The 13,588-nt window shown below is 55.9% G+C and overlaps 1 protein-coding gene and 1 long non-coding RNA gene across 2 annotated transcripts; both read right to left on the bottom strand.

Annotated features, from left to right (window-relative positions):
• Window positions 1–8,659: 8,659 nt before the first annotated feature.
• On the bottom strand, window positions 8,660–11,485 carry LOC133360297 (pleckstrin homology domain-containing family A member 6-like). Its single transcript, XM_061578940.1, has 4 exons — window positions 11,469–11,485; window positions 10,374–10,529; window positions 9,467–9,603; window positions 8,660–8,975 (listed from the first exon to the last, which is right to left on the bottom strand). Exons 2-4 carry the CDS (start codon window positions 10,524–10,526, stop codon window positions 8,660–8,662), a joined length of 606 nt encoding a protein of 201 aa, XP_061434924.1. The 5' UTR covers window positions 10,527–10,529; window positions 11,469–11,485.
• Window positions 11,486–12,109: 624 nt separating this feature from the next.
• On the bottom strand, window positions 12,110–13,580 carry LOC133360264 (uncharacterized). The gene is made up of 3 exons (XR_009757239.1): window positions 13,506–13,580; window positions 12,878–12,953; window positions 12,110–12,140 (listed from the first exon to the last, which is right to left on the bottom strand). It is a non-coding gene; the product is annotated as an uncharacterized LOC133360264 (long non-coding RNA).
• Between the last annotated feature and the right edge of the window lie 8 nt (window positions 13,581–13,588).

The raw sequence follows: 13,588 nt of genomic DNA, 5'->3' as shown, positions 1-13,588 counted from the left end.
TTAATTTTATTAAGTTATTATTTTATTATTTCCATTCTACGTGACTTTACCGAAAGAACCAAGAAGATGAATCCCTGCAGTCACGAAAGCTTTAAATCGAAATTTAAGTTTTATTGTTGTATATTCCGAGTGGCTTGTTCATGTGCACGCGCGGAGCCCCAGTGCGTGTCTATTGTTGTGTCGATGCCGAGTGATCTATTCTTGTGCTGCCCTCAGAGCGTCTTGCAATGCTGCAGTGTCTCACGCGCCCATTCGTCAAGCTCAGCCAATCAAACACGTTGGAAGGGGTGGCCTAAAATGCTAATTATGTACGGAAGCGCCGCCTATTGGTCAATGAATCACGTTCACGGACGCGCCTCGACTTACGAACGGGTTGAGTTCATGAGATCCGTGCGTAAGTCGGGGTGTCCGTAAGTCGGAGTGTCCGTAAGTCGGACTTTAGCTGAGCCTGGCCAAGCGGCGCGGGAAGAGCCGGGGGGTTGTTTGACCATACTTCCCCATTCAGGTTTAGTGCGGAAGTTGGTGGTGAACGCTGTGAGCATTGTAAAGTACATGGCGGTCCACATGTCCTGTGACCCCCCCCCCCAAACCATTTTAATTCTCTTCAAACTCAATTATTTTTTGTGCACCAATGGGTTGTGACAAGAAGGATTTATTTAAGCCCGAAGCAGGCGGAGGAGGATTTCTCCACAACTCTGTGGCTCTCGCCCAATGACGCAGCTGGTCTTTGTTATTGCCGGCGAAACGTCACGAAACTCGAATGGTCAATGTTGTCCGTGCAGGGGTCACCTGCACTACACGACGGAGCGCTGCCCCACCAAGCAGCTGGAGATGATACATCATCTGTCTAATAATAAACTAAATTTAGAAGAAAAAAAAGATTTATTTCAACGTGAATTGCCTAAAGAAGACAACATTTTAAGTTGTCCGTATCACAAAGCGCTGCTGCCAACGCGACGTTTTGGCCGCTTGTGTTGAACCAGAGAGTATCACTCCGAAATATTCACCTCGAAATTATTTGTCGAGTCGTGTCAGCTGATCTTTCATTGTTCTCGAAGCTTCGGGCAGCGTCGAAGGGGTTTGTGTGGTGTGGACTTGGAGGGTCGTGGAGCCGGCATTTGAGTGCTTTGTTGATTTCTATCGTTGTAGATTTGAAGTTTTCGTGACTGCAAGGATGCACACTCTTTGGTTTTACCGTATCAATTGATACGGTAATTTTGCTGTGACGGTTCCACCTGAAGACGGAAGCTTGTGTTGCCTCCGAAACGTCGTGATTTATTTGTTTTCGTTTTTAACCTACGTGACTTTACCCGAAAAAACCCAGAGTATGGATTTGTATCCTGTTCGATCTCGACTTGAAGCTTTCGTGACTGCAGGAATCCATACTCTTTGGATCTTTCGGTAAAGTCATGTGGGTAGAAAATAAAATAAATCACGACGTTTCGGGCGCAACACAAGCAGCGTCCGTCATCAGGTGCGCCCGAAACGTCGCTGATTTATTTTATACCCACGTGACTTTACCGAAAGTACAAAAGCGTTTGTTTCGTGTTGTGTACGAACGCTTACCGTGGGTAGATAAGACAGTTGTACGACTTTCACGGGAAGGCCTAGAACACGAGGGCTTTTTTTTTTTATAAAACCATCATCATCATATTCTTAGGTTTTTTGGTAAAGTCACGTAAGTAAAAAATTTTAATGAAAGTTAAATTTCTCTCACTTGATACAGCTATCGTGCTGTGACGGTTCCACCTGAAGACGGAAGCTTGTGTTGCCTCCGAAACGTCGTGATTTTTATTTTACTTTTATTAATAAAACATTTTTACCGACGTGACTTTACCGAAAAAACCTAAGAATATGAATCCTTGCAGTCACGAAAGCTTCAAATCTAGAACCATCATCATCATGTCAGAGATCACTCACAACAGGCCCACCTCGTGAAGAATATCCCGAGTTGGGGGGGGGGTCAAGGCGAGCCATGGAGGCGTTTTCCCGTCCAAGCCGGTGAGTAGCTTTTATTAGTTGTGTACACAACTCAAGCGAAACACACAAAAAACCCCAACGCGACATCCTCCTCGTCGACATCGCCGCTGCTGCATTTTGCCCCTCGTGAGAGAGAGGGGAGAGAAAAAAAATGACAAACCGCGATTCCAAAAATACCTCATCGTATATTACAAGGAATATCCACACGCAAATTTCCACACGTCTTAAATGCGTTTTAAACAGTACCATCTTCTTCCTCTGCCTCAATGTAACGAGATAATTTACCAACAAACTGTATTGAACTGTCGTGTTTTTTTGCGTGTTTTATATATTTTTGTATCACTTCGGTTTTTATTATTATTAACTTTTAATACACCGCTAAGTAGTTTTTTTTTTTACAACTTTTGGGTGCAAATGCTACCCATCGGGTAAAAGGGGGTCCCCTGTGCATTGCTTTGTCAAATGCGGAAAGTTTCCGCCGATATATAGGCACCGAGATGCTGTCGCCCCAAGTCGAAAAACGCAACCTTGGGGGTTATAGGGGGTGGAGACTCGAGGCGCGTGTGACGATGGATCTGATTGGCTAACGGCTCCGCCGTTCGTCGTCACAATAGGACCACGTCACAATGGACGACGTCACAACGGGCCACGTCACAACGGACACGGCGCGCTCGAGGTCGGGGCGCGGTACGCGCGCGTTGGGAGAGGGCGCGCGTCGCTGGCCCAACAACAAACAACAAACAAACAACTGCCGCTCGTCACCGAGTTGGCGGCGACGTCCACCACGGCGTTGTCCACCACACGAGGCGGCGGCCCTCCTGACGCCGTGACGAAGGCTCGCTCGCCGGCAGGCGGTCACGGGACAGACCCAGGTGCCGCGTGCGCGGGTCAAACTCATCCCAGGGCACCCAGGACGACCATAGACAGAGTGACCTTCGCCGACCTCCACATTAAAAGCCAGACATCGATATGGGGGTTGGGGGGGGGGCTAAAGTCTCTTGCAAAAAAGGAGACCTGGGGGTAAGAATACAATCAAAGGCCATTTTCTCTCCGCAGCGAGAGAATTTGAGCAAAATGCGTGAGTCTGGAAATCGGCACGTGTTGTTATCCTGTCTTCGATACGACTGTTTGAGCATCGTCGTCGTCATCATCATTATTAAAGCATGTTTCTAATATTCCAAACGCAGGTGTGGTTATATAAAATTGTTTGGGGGTCGTTTTAAAGTCATCAACATTTAGCGCGGGCATACAAACAGTAACTCCCCTAGGATCGCTAAATCTACTGTACACTTTTATAAAAATCTGCTAAGAATGCCGATACAACTTTCCCTCTCTCTTCTATGAGAATCTAACATTTGAAGAAACTCTTTGTGAGCGAAGAATGGGGGGGGGGGAGGTGGGCGATAAACCTATGCAAAGGCAAATATCCCCCATATAGCCTTTTAACAGACTACGAAGGCCGGCACGGCACACGAGAGAGGGTGCTGTTTGTGACCAGAAACCACGCCCGGCCGCCTTTGTCTCCCCAGTGGCGATGTTTAACACACCGCTCCGGCTACTCACTCGGAGGCCGGGTCGACAGTACCGGTTCAGATAATGGGTCGCAAACGCTGCCCGCGCACACAAACACACGCCTACATATGCGCGCTCGTGAAAAATGCTGAACTCCTCCACCAGGTTCAGGTTGCCTGGGGGGGGGGGGGGGCGGTTAGACCGTGGCGTCACTTGGCGATGTCTGAAGACAAGCCCCGGAAGCCCACGAGCTCACGAAAGCGATGTAGAAAAAGTTGAACCGGTGTTAAAATAAAGTTAAAAAATATATATATGTGTACGCTGTCGATATTGTTTTTAAAGCCATGCAAAAGTGCTTTCAAATGTTGACTAACACCGTTCACCAAGGGGTTAAAGTGAGAACACTTGTTACTTTTGTATTCGTCGTTTTAAAAGCACAAGCTAGTGGAGAACAATATTTACATAAATAAAACCACGAAACAATGTAACTGGAATTCAAACGAGGGCACGCAGATTGAGTTTGTATTCTTTTTCTGTGGGTGGGGGTTGGTGTGGGGTGGGGGAGTCTAACCTTAACATAAAAAAAATCACTTAAAAAATACAAAGACACGAAAAGCGACCGATCCCGGTCTCGTGAAGGCAGGCGCTGTGCTAGAATAGGCCGGCATCGGCGAAAATGACACGGAGGCGATGGTGGTGAAGTTGGTGGTGACGGTGGTGGTGACGATAGCGGTGAAGATGGCGATAAAGTTGAAGTTTGGTGGTGACGATGGTGGTGACAATGGCGGTGAAGATGGCGATAAAGTTGAAGTTTGGTGATGAAGTTGGTGGTGACGACGGCGGTGACGATGGCGTTTAAGTTGGAGTTGAAGTTGAAGTTTGTTAATGACGTTGGTAATGAAGTTGGTGGTGACGATGGCGGTGACGACGGCGGTGACGATGGCGTTGAAGTTGGAGTTGAAGTTGGTGAAGTTTGTTGATGACGTTGGTAATGAAGTTGGCGGTGACGATGGTGACGATGGTGGCGACTGTGGCGAGCTGACACAGCATGGGTGGGCAGCGGTCGTGCTGCGACCGCTCGTTCGCTACCACGGCGACTTCCCTTCCCCCATCCTCGTTGAGATCGCTGCAAAGGCGCGGCTGGCGGTGACAGCCAGCGCCTTAGAGGAGGGGGATGCGGAGGGGGAGAGGAGGGCGAGGGGAGGAGGAGGGGGGGGAGAGGGGGGGAAGAAGGAGGGGGGGAGGAGGAGGGAAGGAGGGGGGGGAAGGAGAGGGGGGGGAAGGAGGACGGGGGGGGGGGAGGGGGGTGGGAAGCAGGGGGAGGGAAGGAGGGGGGGCTGAGCACTCGAGCGAGTGGAAGCGATGCATTAGTTTAGCTGTTTACTACTACTACCCACTACTACGACTACTACCCACTACTACGACTACCCACTACGACGCCCCGCCCACTCGACACTCCGCACCGCCCCCTCCTCCTCCCCAACGAGATCTGTGTTTCACAGTAAAATCCGAGGATGTATAAAATTATTATTAATATTAACACGGCTACTCATCATTAACATTATAATACAGCATACCGGGGGGGGGGGGGGGTGGGGTTATTCAAACTTACCAGCGACTAAATGTATTTGCGAGTAAAAACAAAAAGCCAAAACTACAAACTTTAAAAACAAAACCTACAAAGGTGATAACATTAATAGTACACACACGCACACTTGTAATAAAATATAGCTATGAACCGTTATTTAGATTGTAACGCGAATGAGAGATAAGCTGGTAGAGATGGGGGGGGGGTGCGATGCCGGACGGCGTTTCGACTTAGCAGGCACAAGGTGAGATGGTTTTTTACTTAAATTAATCAATTCAAGGGAGCCATGAACTCCAATGTCGCGCAGCTGATGCAGCAGAAGCCCTCTCTCCTGCTGCCAACACGTGGCCACTGGGGGGGGGGGGGGGGGTACCATCACCACCGCACGCTGCAGGCGGCCCAAGCACGACGCGTCGCTTGGATGGAGACCACGCGGCACGAAATCAGCTGGCCGTGTGTTAGTGTGTTAGTGTGTGTTTAGTGTGTGTGTTAGTGTGTATCACTGTGTGTCAGTGTGTTAGTGTGTGTGTTAGTGTGTTTAGTGTGTATCACTGTGTGTCAGTGTGTTAGTGTGTTAGTGTGTGTTAGTGTGCAAGTGTGTGTGTTAGTGTGTATCACCTGTGTGTTAGTGTGTATCACTGTGTGTTAGTGTGTATCACTGTGTTAGTGTGTATCACTGTGTTAGTGTGTATCACTGTGTTAGTGTGTATCACTGTGTTAGTGTGTATCACTGTGTGTTAGTGTGTGTTAGTGTGTGTGTTAGTGTGTATCACTGTGTGTTAGTGTGTATCACTGTGTGTTAGTGTGTATCACTGTGTTAGTGTGTATCACTGTGTTAGTGTGGATGTGTGACCAGATGTGTACGATTTTAACGACACCGGGGGGCACAGCCAACAACGCCATCCGTGCCACACAGCCCCTGCCACAGGGACACGCATGCTCTCACCCCCCTCCAGCGTAACCACATCATTCCTCACGCCGCGTCTTCCCGCGATGGTGCATTTTCTGGATTTGAAAATAAAAAGCGAAAAATGACCCCGAAGTTTTGGTTTCGCGTCTTACGTCCCGACTGAGCGTCTAAATCATCCGAGTACGGTGAAAACCGCCCTACGGCGCAAACACACCCTACCCTACCTACGACTTGCAGCCTTCGCTCGCCTACAGCCTCACTCCGCAAACCTACCCCCCCGCGCGCGGCCCTCTCCGCGTACAGGCCGAACAACTCGCAACGAAAACTACAGCCTCCAGGTTACAGCGGACGCCACCTGCCTACGGGGGGTGGGCATCCGACGCTCACGCGCAGCCGGCCCCTCAAAACTGTCGTTGTCGCCGGAGGTGCCGTCTCTGCTGCCGCTGACAAGTCGGCAGCAGGCTCCTCCGCGCTCTTCCCTTGCGAGCGGGGACCACCGCCGATTCCACCACCGCCACTGCCCCCCCCCGCCCATCACTCCCCACACCGCCTCGCTTAGATGAACGTCGGGGAGCGGCGAGGGGGGGGGGTTGGGGGTGCGGCTGCCTGGGCCCCCGAGCTCGGCAACCCGGCGGGGCTGCACGCAAACCGTCGGCAACTCGGCGTGATCATTTCTCTCTCTTGCAACGCGTCTTTTCGTACATTTTACAGTTTGCATAACGGATCGTCGCGTCGCGCGGGATGATCGCGGTGGTAGCGGCAGGTCGGCAGAGGAGGCCTTCATCCAGCAGCGGATTGGCCACGACGACGTTTGGTCTGTCGAGCACACGGAGCGTTGAGATGACACGCGAAGAGTCGGGCGACTCGGCCAGCTGCCCCCCCCCCCCCCACACCTTGTGGTAACGTCGTGTTATGGTAATGTGGGCCACCAACAGACGCCACTCCTGCGAGCCGTCACCGCTCAACCAGGCCCCGTCAAACCGCGCCCCGGGACTGCGGGCGACCCTCTCTGCCGCTCGGTTCCAACCCCCCAAAACCGACCCACTGGAGCGTGCGCGCCGCGGCGGTAGCGACAGAACATCATTTGGCTTTCCCGCGGTTACTTTAATCCTAAACTATCGCTAGGGGGGAGCGGGGGAGGAGGAATTTTCGTTTTAAAAATTGCGTTGATACGCGGCAACGAGGGTCCCCCCCCCCCCCCACTCCCACTCGACGTAGCGACCCCCCCCGGGGCGGGCGGGTGGGCGAGGTCGTAAGGTCGGGGTCCGCTGCCGGTGGGGTGGACCCACGAGCGATCGATCGAAGCCGCCGGACGCCCCGGTCGCACGTCCGCTGCGGACCGTGGCTCGCCCGCACCGCCCGCACCGCCCGCACGCCACTTCTTCATCCGGTAACGCCGCCGCTCGTCGTCGGGGCTCTGTAGCGATCGCCGGCATGACGACGGCGAGAGACGCGCGGCCGCCCGCGGGGTTCTCCTTGCGGCCGCGTTCTCGCAGACACCTCTTCTCGTTCCTTCATCGTCGTCGTCCTCTTCCTTCACCTCTCCCGCCAGGTGGATGACACCTAGAGGGCGGGGGGGTTTCAAAGGCAACGGTGAGACGGAGGGTGCCGCCGCAAGCACGAGCACTCATGCCGAGATGTCAACCACAGCGGTAGCCATGAGCCCCAGATTGTTCTGAGTGGGTGAGCGAGTGGGTGAGCGAGCGGGTGAGCGAGTGGGTAGACGAGTGGGTGAGCGAGTGGGTGAGCGAGCGGAGGAGCGGGCGGGTGAGCGAGCGGGTTGAGCGAGCGGGTGAGCGAGTGGGTGAGCGAGTGGTTGAGCGATTGGGTGAGCGAGCAGAGGAGCGGGCGGGTGAGCGAGTGGGTGAGCGAGCGGGTGAGCGAGCGGGTGAGCGAGCGGAGGAGCGGGCGGGTGAGCGGAGCGGGTGAGCGAGTGGGGTGAGCGAGCGGAGGAGCGGGTGAGCGAGCTAGTGAGGGAGCGGGTGAGCGAGCGTGTGGATGTGCGAGTGCCTGAGCAAGCGAGCGAGTGGGTGAGAAAGTCCATGAGCGAGCGGGTTGAGCGATTGGGTGAGCGTGCAAGCGGATTATAGAGTGGGTGAGTGAGTGAGCGAGCGGGTGAGCGAGCAAGCGAGCAAGTGGGTGAGCGAGTGGGTTAGCAAGTGGGTGAGCGAGTGAGTCTCTCACCGCTGAGCTGAGCGGAAACCTTGGCGTTCTAAACAAACGCAAAATGGCTCCCGCCGCCGGGCGCCGATGCTCCTGGGAAGGGGAGGCCCCCTTCGTCGGGAAGTGAGTTTGGCTGTCGGGCGGCAGGAAACAAAACCAGAGAGCGGAGCGACAGGCGTGAGGAACGCGGAGTCTCGCGTCGGCCGGGTCGGTCACCCGAAAATAAACCCTCGCTCCGGCACACACCGCACGTCCGGTATACGCCCCGCTCCGGCCGCGGCTACGAACCGGTCGAGTGCCAGAGGTCGCAACCGGGTACTCGATACCCGTACCCTACCCGATACCCGGCTACCCGTACCTGGCCGGGTACGGGTACGGGTAGCCGTTTGCGACCCTGGTGCGGCCGGGTACGGGTAGGCTGTGAGTCACTGGTGAGTCACTGGTGAGTCACTGGTGAGTCACCGTTTGTCACTCATTTCGGGTAGGGTACGGGTACGGATAGGGAATCAAAACCCGTTTGCGACCTCTGTCCAGTGCCGCCCACTGCATTTTACCAGCGACCCGGTGAACAAACGGCGAGGCGCGAAACCCCGGTGAAGGTGACCCACGGAATACCGCGCGCCGAGTTCTGCCGATGCGTGGCCGTGCTGCCCGCGGCGGCGGTGGTGCCGTACCGGCCACGGCCTTGCTCCGCTGGCACGCCTCCGCGGCGAGGGCGCACGACATGCTGATGATGCCTCCTGCTCCTGCACGTGCGCCTCCACCTTGCCCTGCGCCACCTCGCGGCTCGCCGGCGACGGCAGCGGCGCCACGTTCTGCACGCTGGCGACGCGGAGGGGGGCGGGGCAACGTGATGGTGGGCGGGCGGTCGCGGTGGTCCGCGGTTTGAAACCGGAAGGCGGCCCCGGTTAATACTGTGAAGCGTCGTGACGCGTGTGCGTTCAAGTTCAAGTTCATTTATTATGTATAGCCCTGTGAGCCATTCGGCTCTTGAATCGGGTGCAACCGCAACAAACAAAAAAACCAAAAACATGAACAAGAAAACATCTTTAAGTGACTATGTGACTAAGTGCAAACAGAAAATCCAAGAAAAGACAGCAAAATATTGCAGAAAAAACACCGTACACCAACGCTGTGTGCAAAATCCCAGTGGGATGCAAGTCAAACAACAACAACCACAAGACAACTTAGATTAAGGCCATCAGTCTAACTCTGTACTACAACAAACAACATGGACAAACCGAAAACTGTTCGAAATCACCAAAGTAAAGCCATAAAAGCAATGTGACGACACGTGTGCGACAACGCTGTACCTGGACTTGGCGAGCATCGCCTTGATCCGCTCCACGTTCTTCTGCCGCGCCTCCATTTCCAGGGGGCTCAGCGGCTCCTCGGGGTCCTCGTCCACGTAGCGCTCGGGCACCATCACGTGGTGACGAGGGGGGGACACCTGCTGGCCGGGGGGAGGGGCGGGCGGGGGGAGGGGCATAACCGGCTCGTCGTCAACATCATCGCTCCCATTATCAACGGTAACATCATCGTCACCGTCAAATACCGTTGCAAACATCATAACCACGCTCGTTAATACGGTCATCGTCATGGCAATCGTCATCGTTGTCGTAACTACGGTTATCATTGCTGCCTTCGCCATCATCATAGACATAATTATCATTGCTATAATCACAATCATTTTCAACATCACGACAAACGCTACCATTGCCCTTTATGGCTGTGATCACCAACAGACACAGAACAATGCTCAGATTAGGATCTCTCTCTCCGTGACCTCCTGCCCGACCTCCGGCTCCTGATTGGAACCCAAAAACCCAGAACTCTCAGCAGCATTTGAAGCATCACCGCCAAGCGCACATCTCTCACCGCCCCCAACACCTCCCCCCGCCTCTTCTCACTCACCAACCAGATATATCTCTCAATCCAGACCCGGATCTCCACCCACTGACCTATAACCCTGGACCACCTCTGACCTTGGCCGTCTCTCACCCCTGACCCTCACCGTGTCTCACCCTGACCCCGGCTGTGTCTCACCTCTGACCCCGGCTGCGTGCCACCCCTATGACCCCCGCCATCTCACCACCGACTTTCACCCAGGACGTGGCTGCGTCTCACCTCTGACCCTCACCGTGTCTCACCCCTAACCCCGGCTGTGTCTCACCTCTGACCCTCACCGTGTCTCACCCCTGACCCCCGGCTGCGTCTCACCTCTGACCCCGGGTCGTAGCTGCCGTCGAGCTCCGTGCCGGCGGTGCGGAGCCGCGCGATCTCCTGCGCCGGCGTCTCGGGCGCCGACGCGTCCTGCACGGCGCGCTCCAACTCGGCGATGTCCAGGTCGTCCTTGCGCTGGCTCACCTTCATGAGCTGCAACGACGCGGCGGCGGTGGTGGTAAGGCAGGCGGATACCACACGCCACGGCCTCATGGCCCACAGCCTCACCCTCGCCCAGTGTCTCACCCAGTGTCTCACCAGTGTCCTCACCCAGGTCTCACCAGTGTCTCACCCAGTGTCTCACCCAGTGTCTCACCCAGTGTCTCACCCAGTGTCTCACCCAGTGTCTCACCCAGTGTCTCACCCAGTGTCTCACCCAGTGTCTCACCCAGTGTCTCACCCAGTGTCTCACCCAGTGTCTTCACCAATGTCTCATGCCCACGGGCCTCATGGCCCACCGTCTCGCCATGGTGTCTTCACCGCGATAAAATGTACCATATTTGTTGACGCCAGGCCCACAGAGTGGTAATAACGCGGAATGGCGGCACCTCAACGGAGCAACGGCGCAAAAATCCACAAAGCCTACACCTAGTGTAACGTGTCGACTGACTGGGAGGGCCGTCCTCGCTCTGTGTTACCTTTGTACGTGCCATAGGTTGACTGACTGAGATAGACTGGCAGATGCACCACCTGTGCCCCCCGACTGTGCCAACAAACAGACTGTTGGCGGCAAATGCTGCGAGCGAGTAGCAGCACCTATGATGGTCGGCACGGCACACGAGGACATGCCAGCCCCAACCCACACACACACAGGGCACACACACCCAGGGCACGTGCCAGCCCCAACCCACACACACACAATGCACACACACACACACGGCACGTGCCAGCCCCAACCCACACACACACAGGGCACACACACACACACACAGGACACACCACCAGGACACACACACAGGGTACCACACACACACAGGGCACACACACACAGGGCACACACACACACAGGACACACACACAGGGCACACACACACAGGGCACACACACACACAGGGCACGTGGCAACCCCAAACACCTCACACACACACACACCTGCGAGACGTCCACGGACGCGGGGCCGAGCGGGCGACTGCGCCGCCAGGATGGTCCGGCGGTCGAGCGTCATCGTGTGGCCGCGTCGGCGCGGAGCGGCGCGGCCCGACCCCCCCGCGGGGTCACCGTCGTCGTCGCCGCGTCCCCCCCGCCACCGCCCCCCCCGGCTGCCACCGCCGCCGCCTTCTGGTTGAGCTTGAGCCGCTCCAGTTGCTCCCTCAACGCTCATCTTGCCCCGGCCGGCACCGCCCGCGGGACCGCCCGCCGGGTACAGCGCGTCCATCGCGCTCTTGGGCCGCTCCTAGCAATGACGAAGACCACGATGACGATGATGACGGCCACGATGGCGATGAATGGCGACGATGATGACGATGGTGGTGACAAACGGGCGGACGCTCGCAACGATGAGCAAACGGTCTCAACAATGAGTGACACTCGCAACGATGAGTGACGCTCACAAACAACGAGCGACGCTCACAAACAACGAGCGACGCTCACAAACAACGAGCGACGCTCACAACAACGAGCGGAGCGGCGGGTGGATAGAACGCGCAACTTGCCTTGGCCCCATTCGACTTGGCGCGACGCAGCGTGACGTAGGAGGCGATGGTGGTCGACTGCATCTGTCCCGGCTGGACAGCGGGGGGACAACTCCGACAAGCGACGTGAAGACTGGGGGAGACAACCACCGCCGCACAGGGACACGTGGGGACACACGGGAGACACAGGGACACACGGGAGACACACAGGGACACACGGGGACACGTGGGGACACGCGGGAGACATGCGGGGACACACGGGAGACACACGATGATGAAACAGGAGGACAAGGAGACCCGGGGATGCACCGGGTTGTGACGACACGCGGACACCTCAGACGCGTGGACACAAGGCCACAGAGACACGCACGTGCACGCAAGGACGCGTGTGAGCGCACGAGCACCAGGACGCACAAGCACGAAGGGGCACGGCGGAAACACCACACACAGGGATGAACGTACGTACGAACATTCACACGCAAATATTTTTTTGGGTCTTTCGGTAAAGTCACGTCGATAGGTTCAAAGAAAATAACTCAAAATAACAAAACAGAAGCGGTGACGACCGCTTGTGTTGCGATGGAAACATCGTAGTTTTTTTGTTATTTCCTTTGAACCTATCGACGTGACTTTACCGAAAGACCCAAAGAATATTAATTCCTGCAGTCAGGAAAGCTTCAGGTCGAGATTCACACACAAGATTCACACGGCCACGCACGCACCGTGACGCACGGGCACCGGGACACGCGCTCGCACGGGGACGCGTGAACGCCAGGGCGGTGGACACCACGCGGACACCACGCGGACGGGCCGGCGACACCGGGGCGGGGCGAGCCGTCCCACTCGGGGGGACACCGCCCCCACGCTCACCCTTCTGCTGCTGCTGTTGCTGCTGCCGGTCGCTGGAGCCGTTGCTCTTGCCCTGCTGCGGTTGGTGGTGAGCGACCTGCGGCAACACCACACGGCGCTCGCACGGTGAGGCTCCCCCCGCCGCCACGGCCGACGCCTAAACCTCGACCCGACCTCGACCCGACCTCGGTTATAAAAAAACTCGCCCCCAGAGTCTGCGCCTGGCCCTGTCACCGGCCTATTTCTGACCTTGCCGTGACATCTACGCGACCTCGCCGTGACCTCTGTGTGTGACTGTGCCTGACCTCCGCGATTATTTCTCTCTCTCAGTAGTGATGACAACGGGTATGGTGACTATGATGATGGTGACTATGACGATGGTTACTATGACGATGGTTACTATGACGATGGTTACTATGACAATGGTGACCATGACGACGGTGACTATGACGGTGGTTACTATGGCCATAGTTACTATGACCATGGTTACTATGACCATGGTTACTATGACCATGATTACTACGACGATGGTTACTATGGCGCTGATGACTATGACGACGGTGACTATGACGGTGGTTACTATGACGATGGTTACTATGACTATGGTTACTATGACCATGGCGACGACGCCGCCGCCCCCGGCCCGTACCTTGGCGTCGCCGTTGGTGAGTTGCTCTCCGGACGCGCCGCCAGCGTAGGGCGACCCCCAGCTGCTGCCCGCGAGCGCCGGCC

This window comes from Lethenteron reissneri, chromosome 68 (genome assembly GCF_015708825.2).
Source record: "Lethenteron reissneri isolate LAM-NWPU_2019-01 chromosome 68, ASM1570882v1, whole genome shotgun sequence".
NCBI lineage: Eukaryota > Metazoa > Chordata > Hyperoartia > Petromyzontiformes > Petromyzontidae > Lethenteron > Lethenteron reissneri.
Note: the sequence above shows the minus strand (reverse complement) of the source record. Positions and strands in the feature narration are given on the sequence as shown.

Coding starts and splice junctions, on each gene's coding strand:
- LOC133360297 (XM_061578940.1), bottom strand. CDS start 10,526: ATGAAGGTGAGCCAGCGCAAGGACGACCTGGACATCGCCGAGTTGGAG. Junction 9,604..10,373: donor GCTACGACCCGGGGTCAGAG/GTGAGACGCAGC, acceptor CCCGGCCAGCAG/GTGTCCCCCCCTCGTCACCA. Junction 8,976..9,466: donor GCGATGCTCGCCAAGTCCAG/GTACAGCGTTGT, acceptor CCGCGTCGCCAG/CGTGCAGAACGTGGCGCCGC.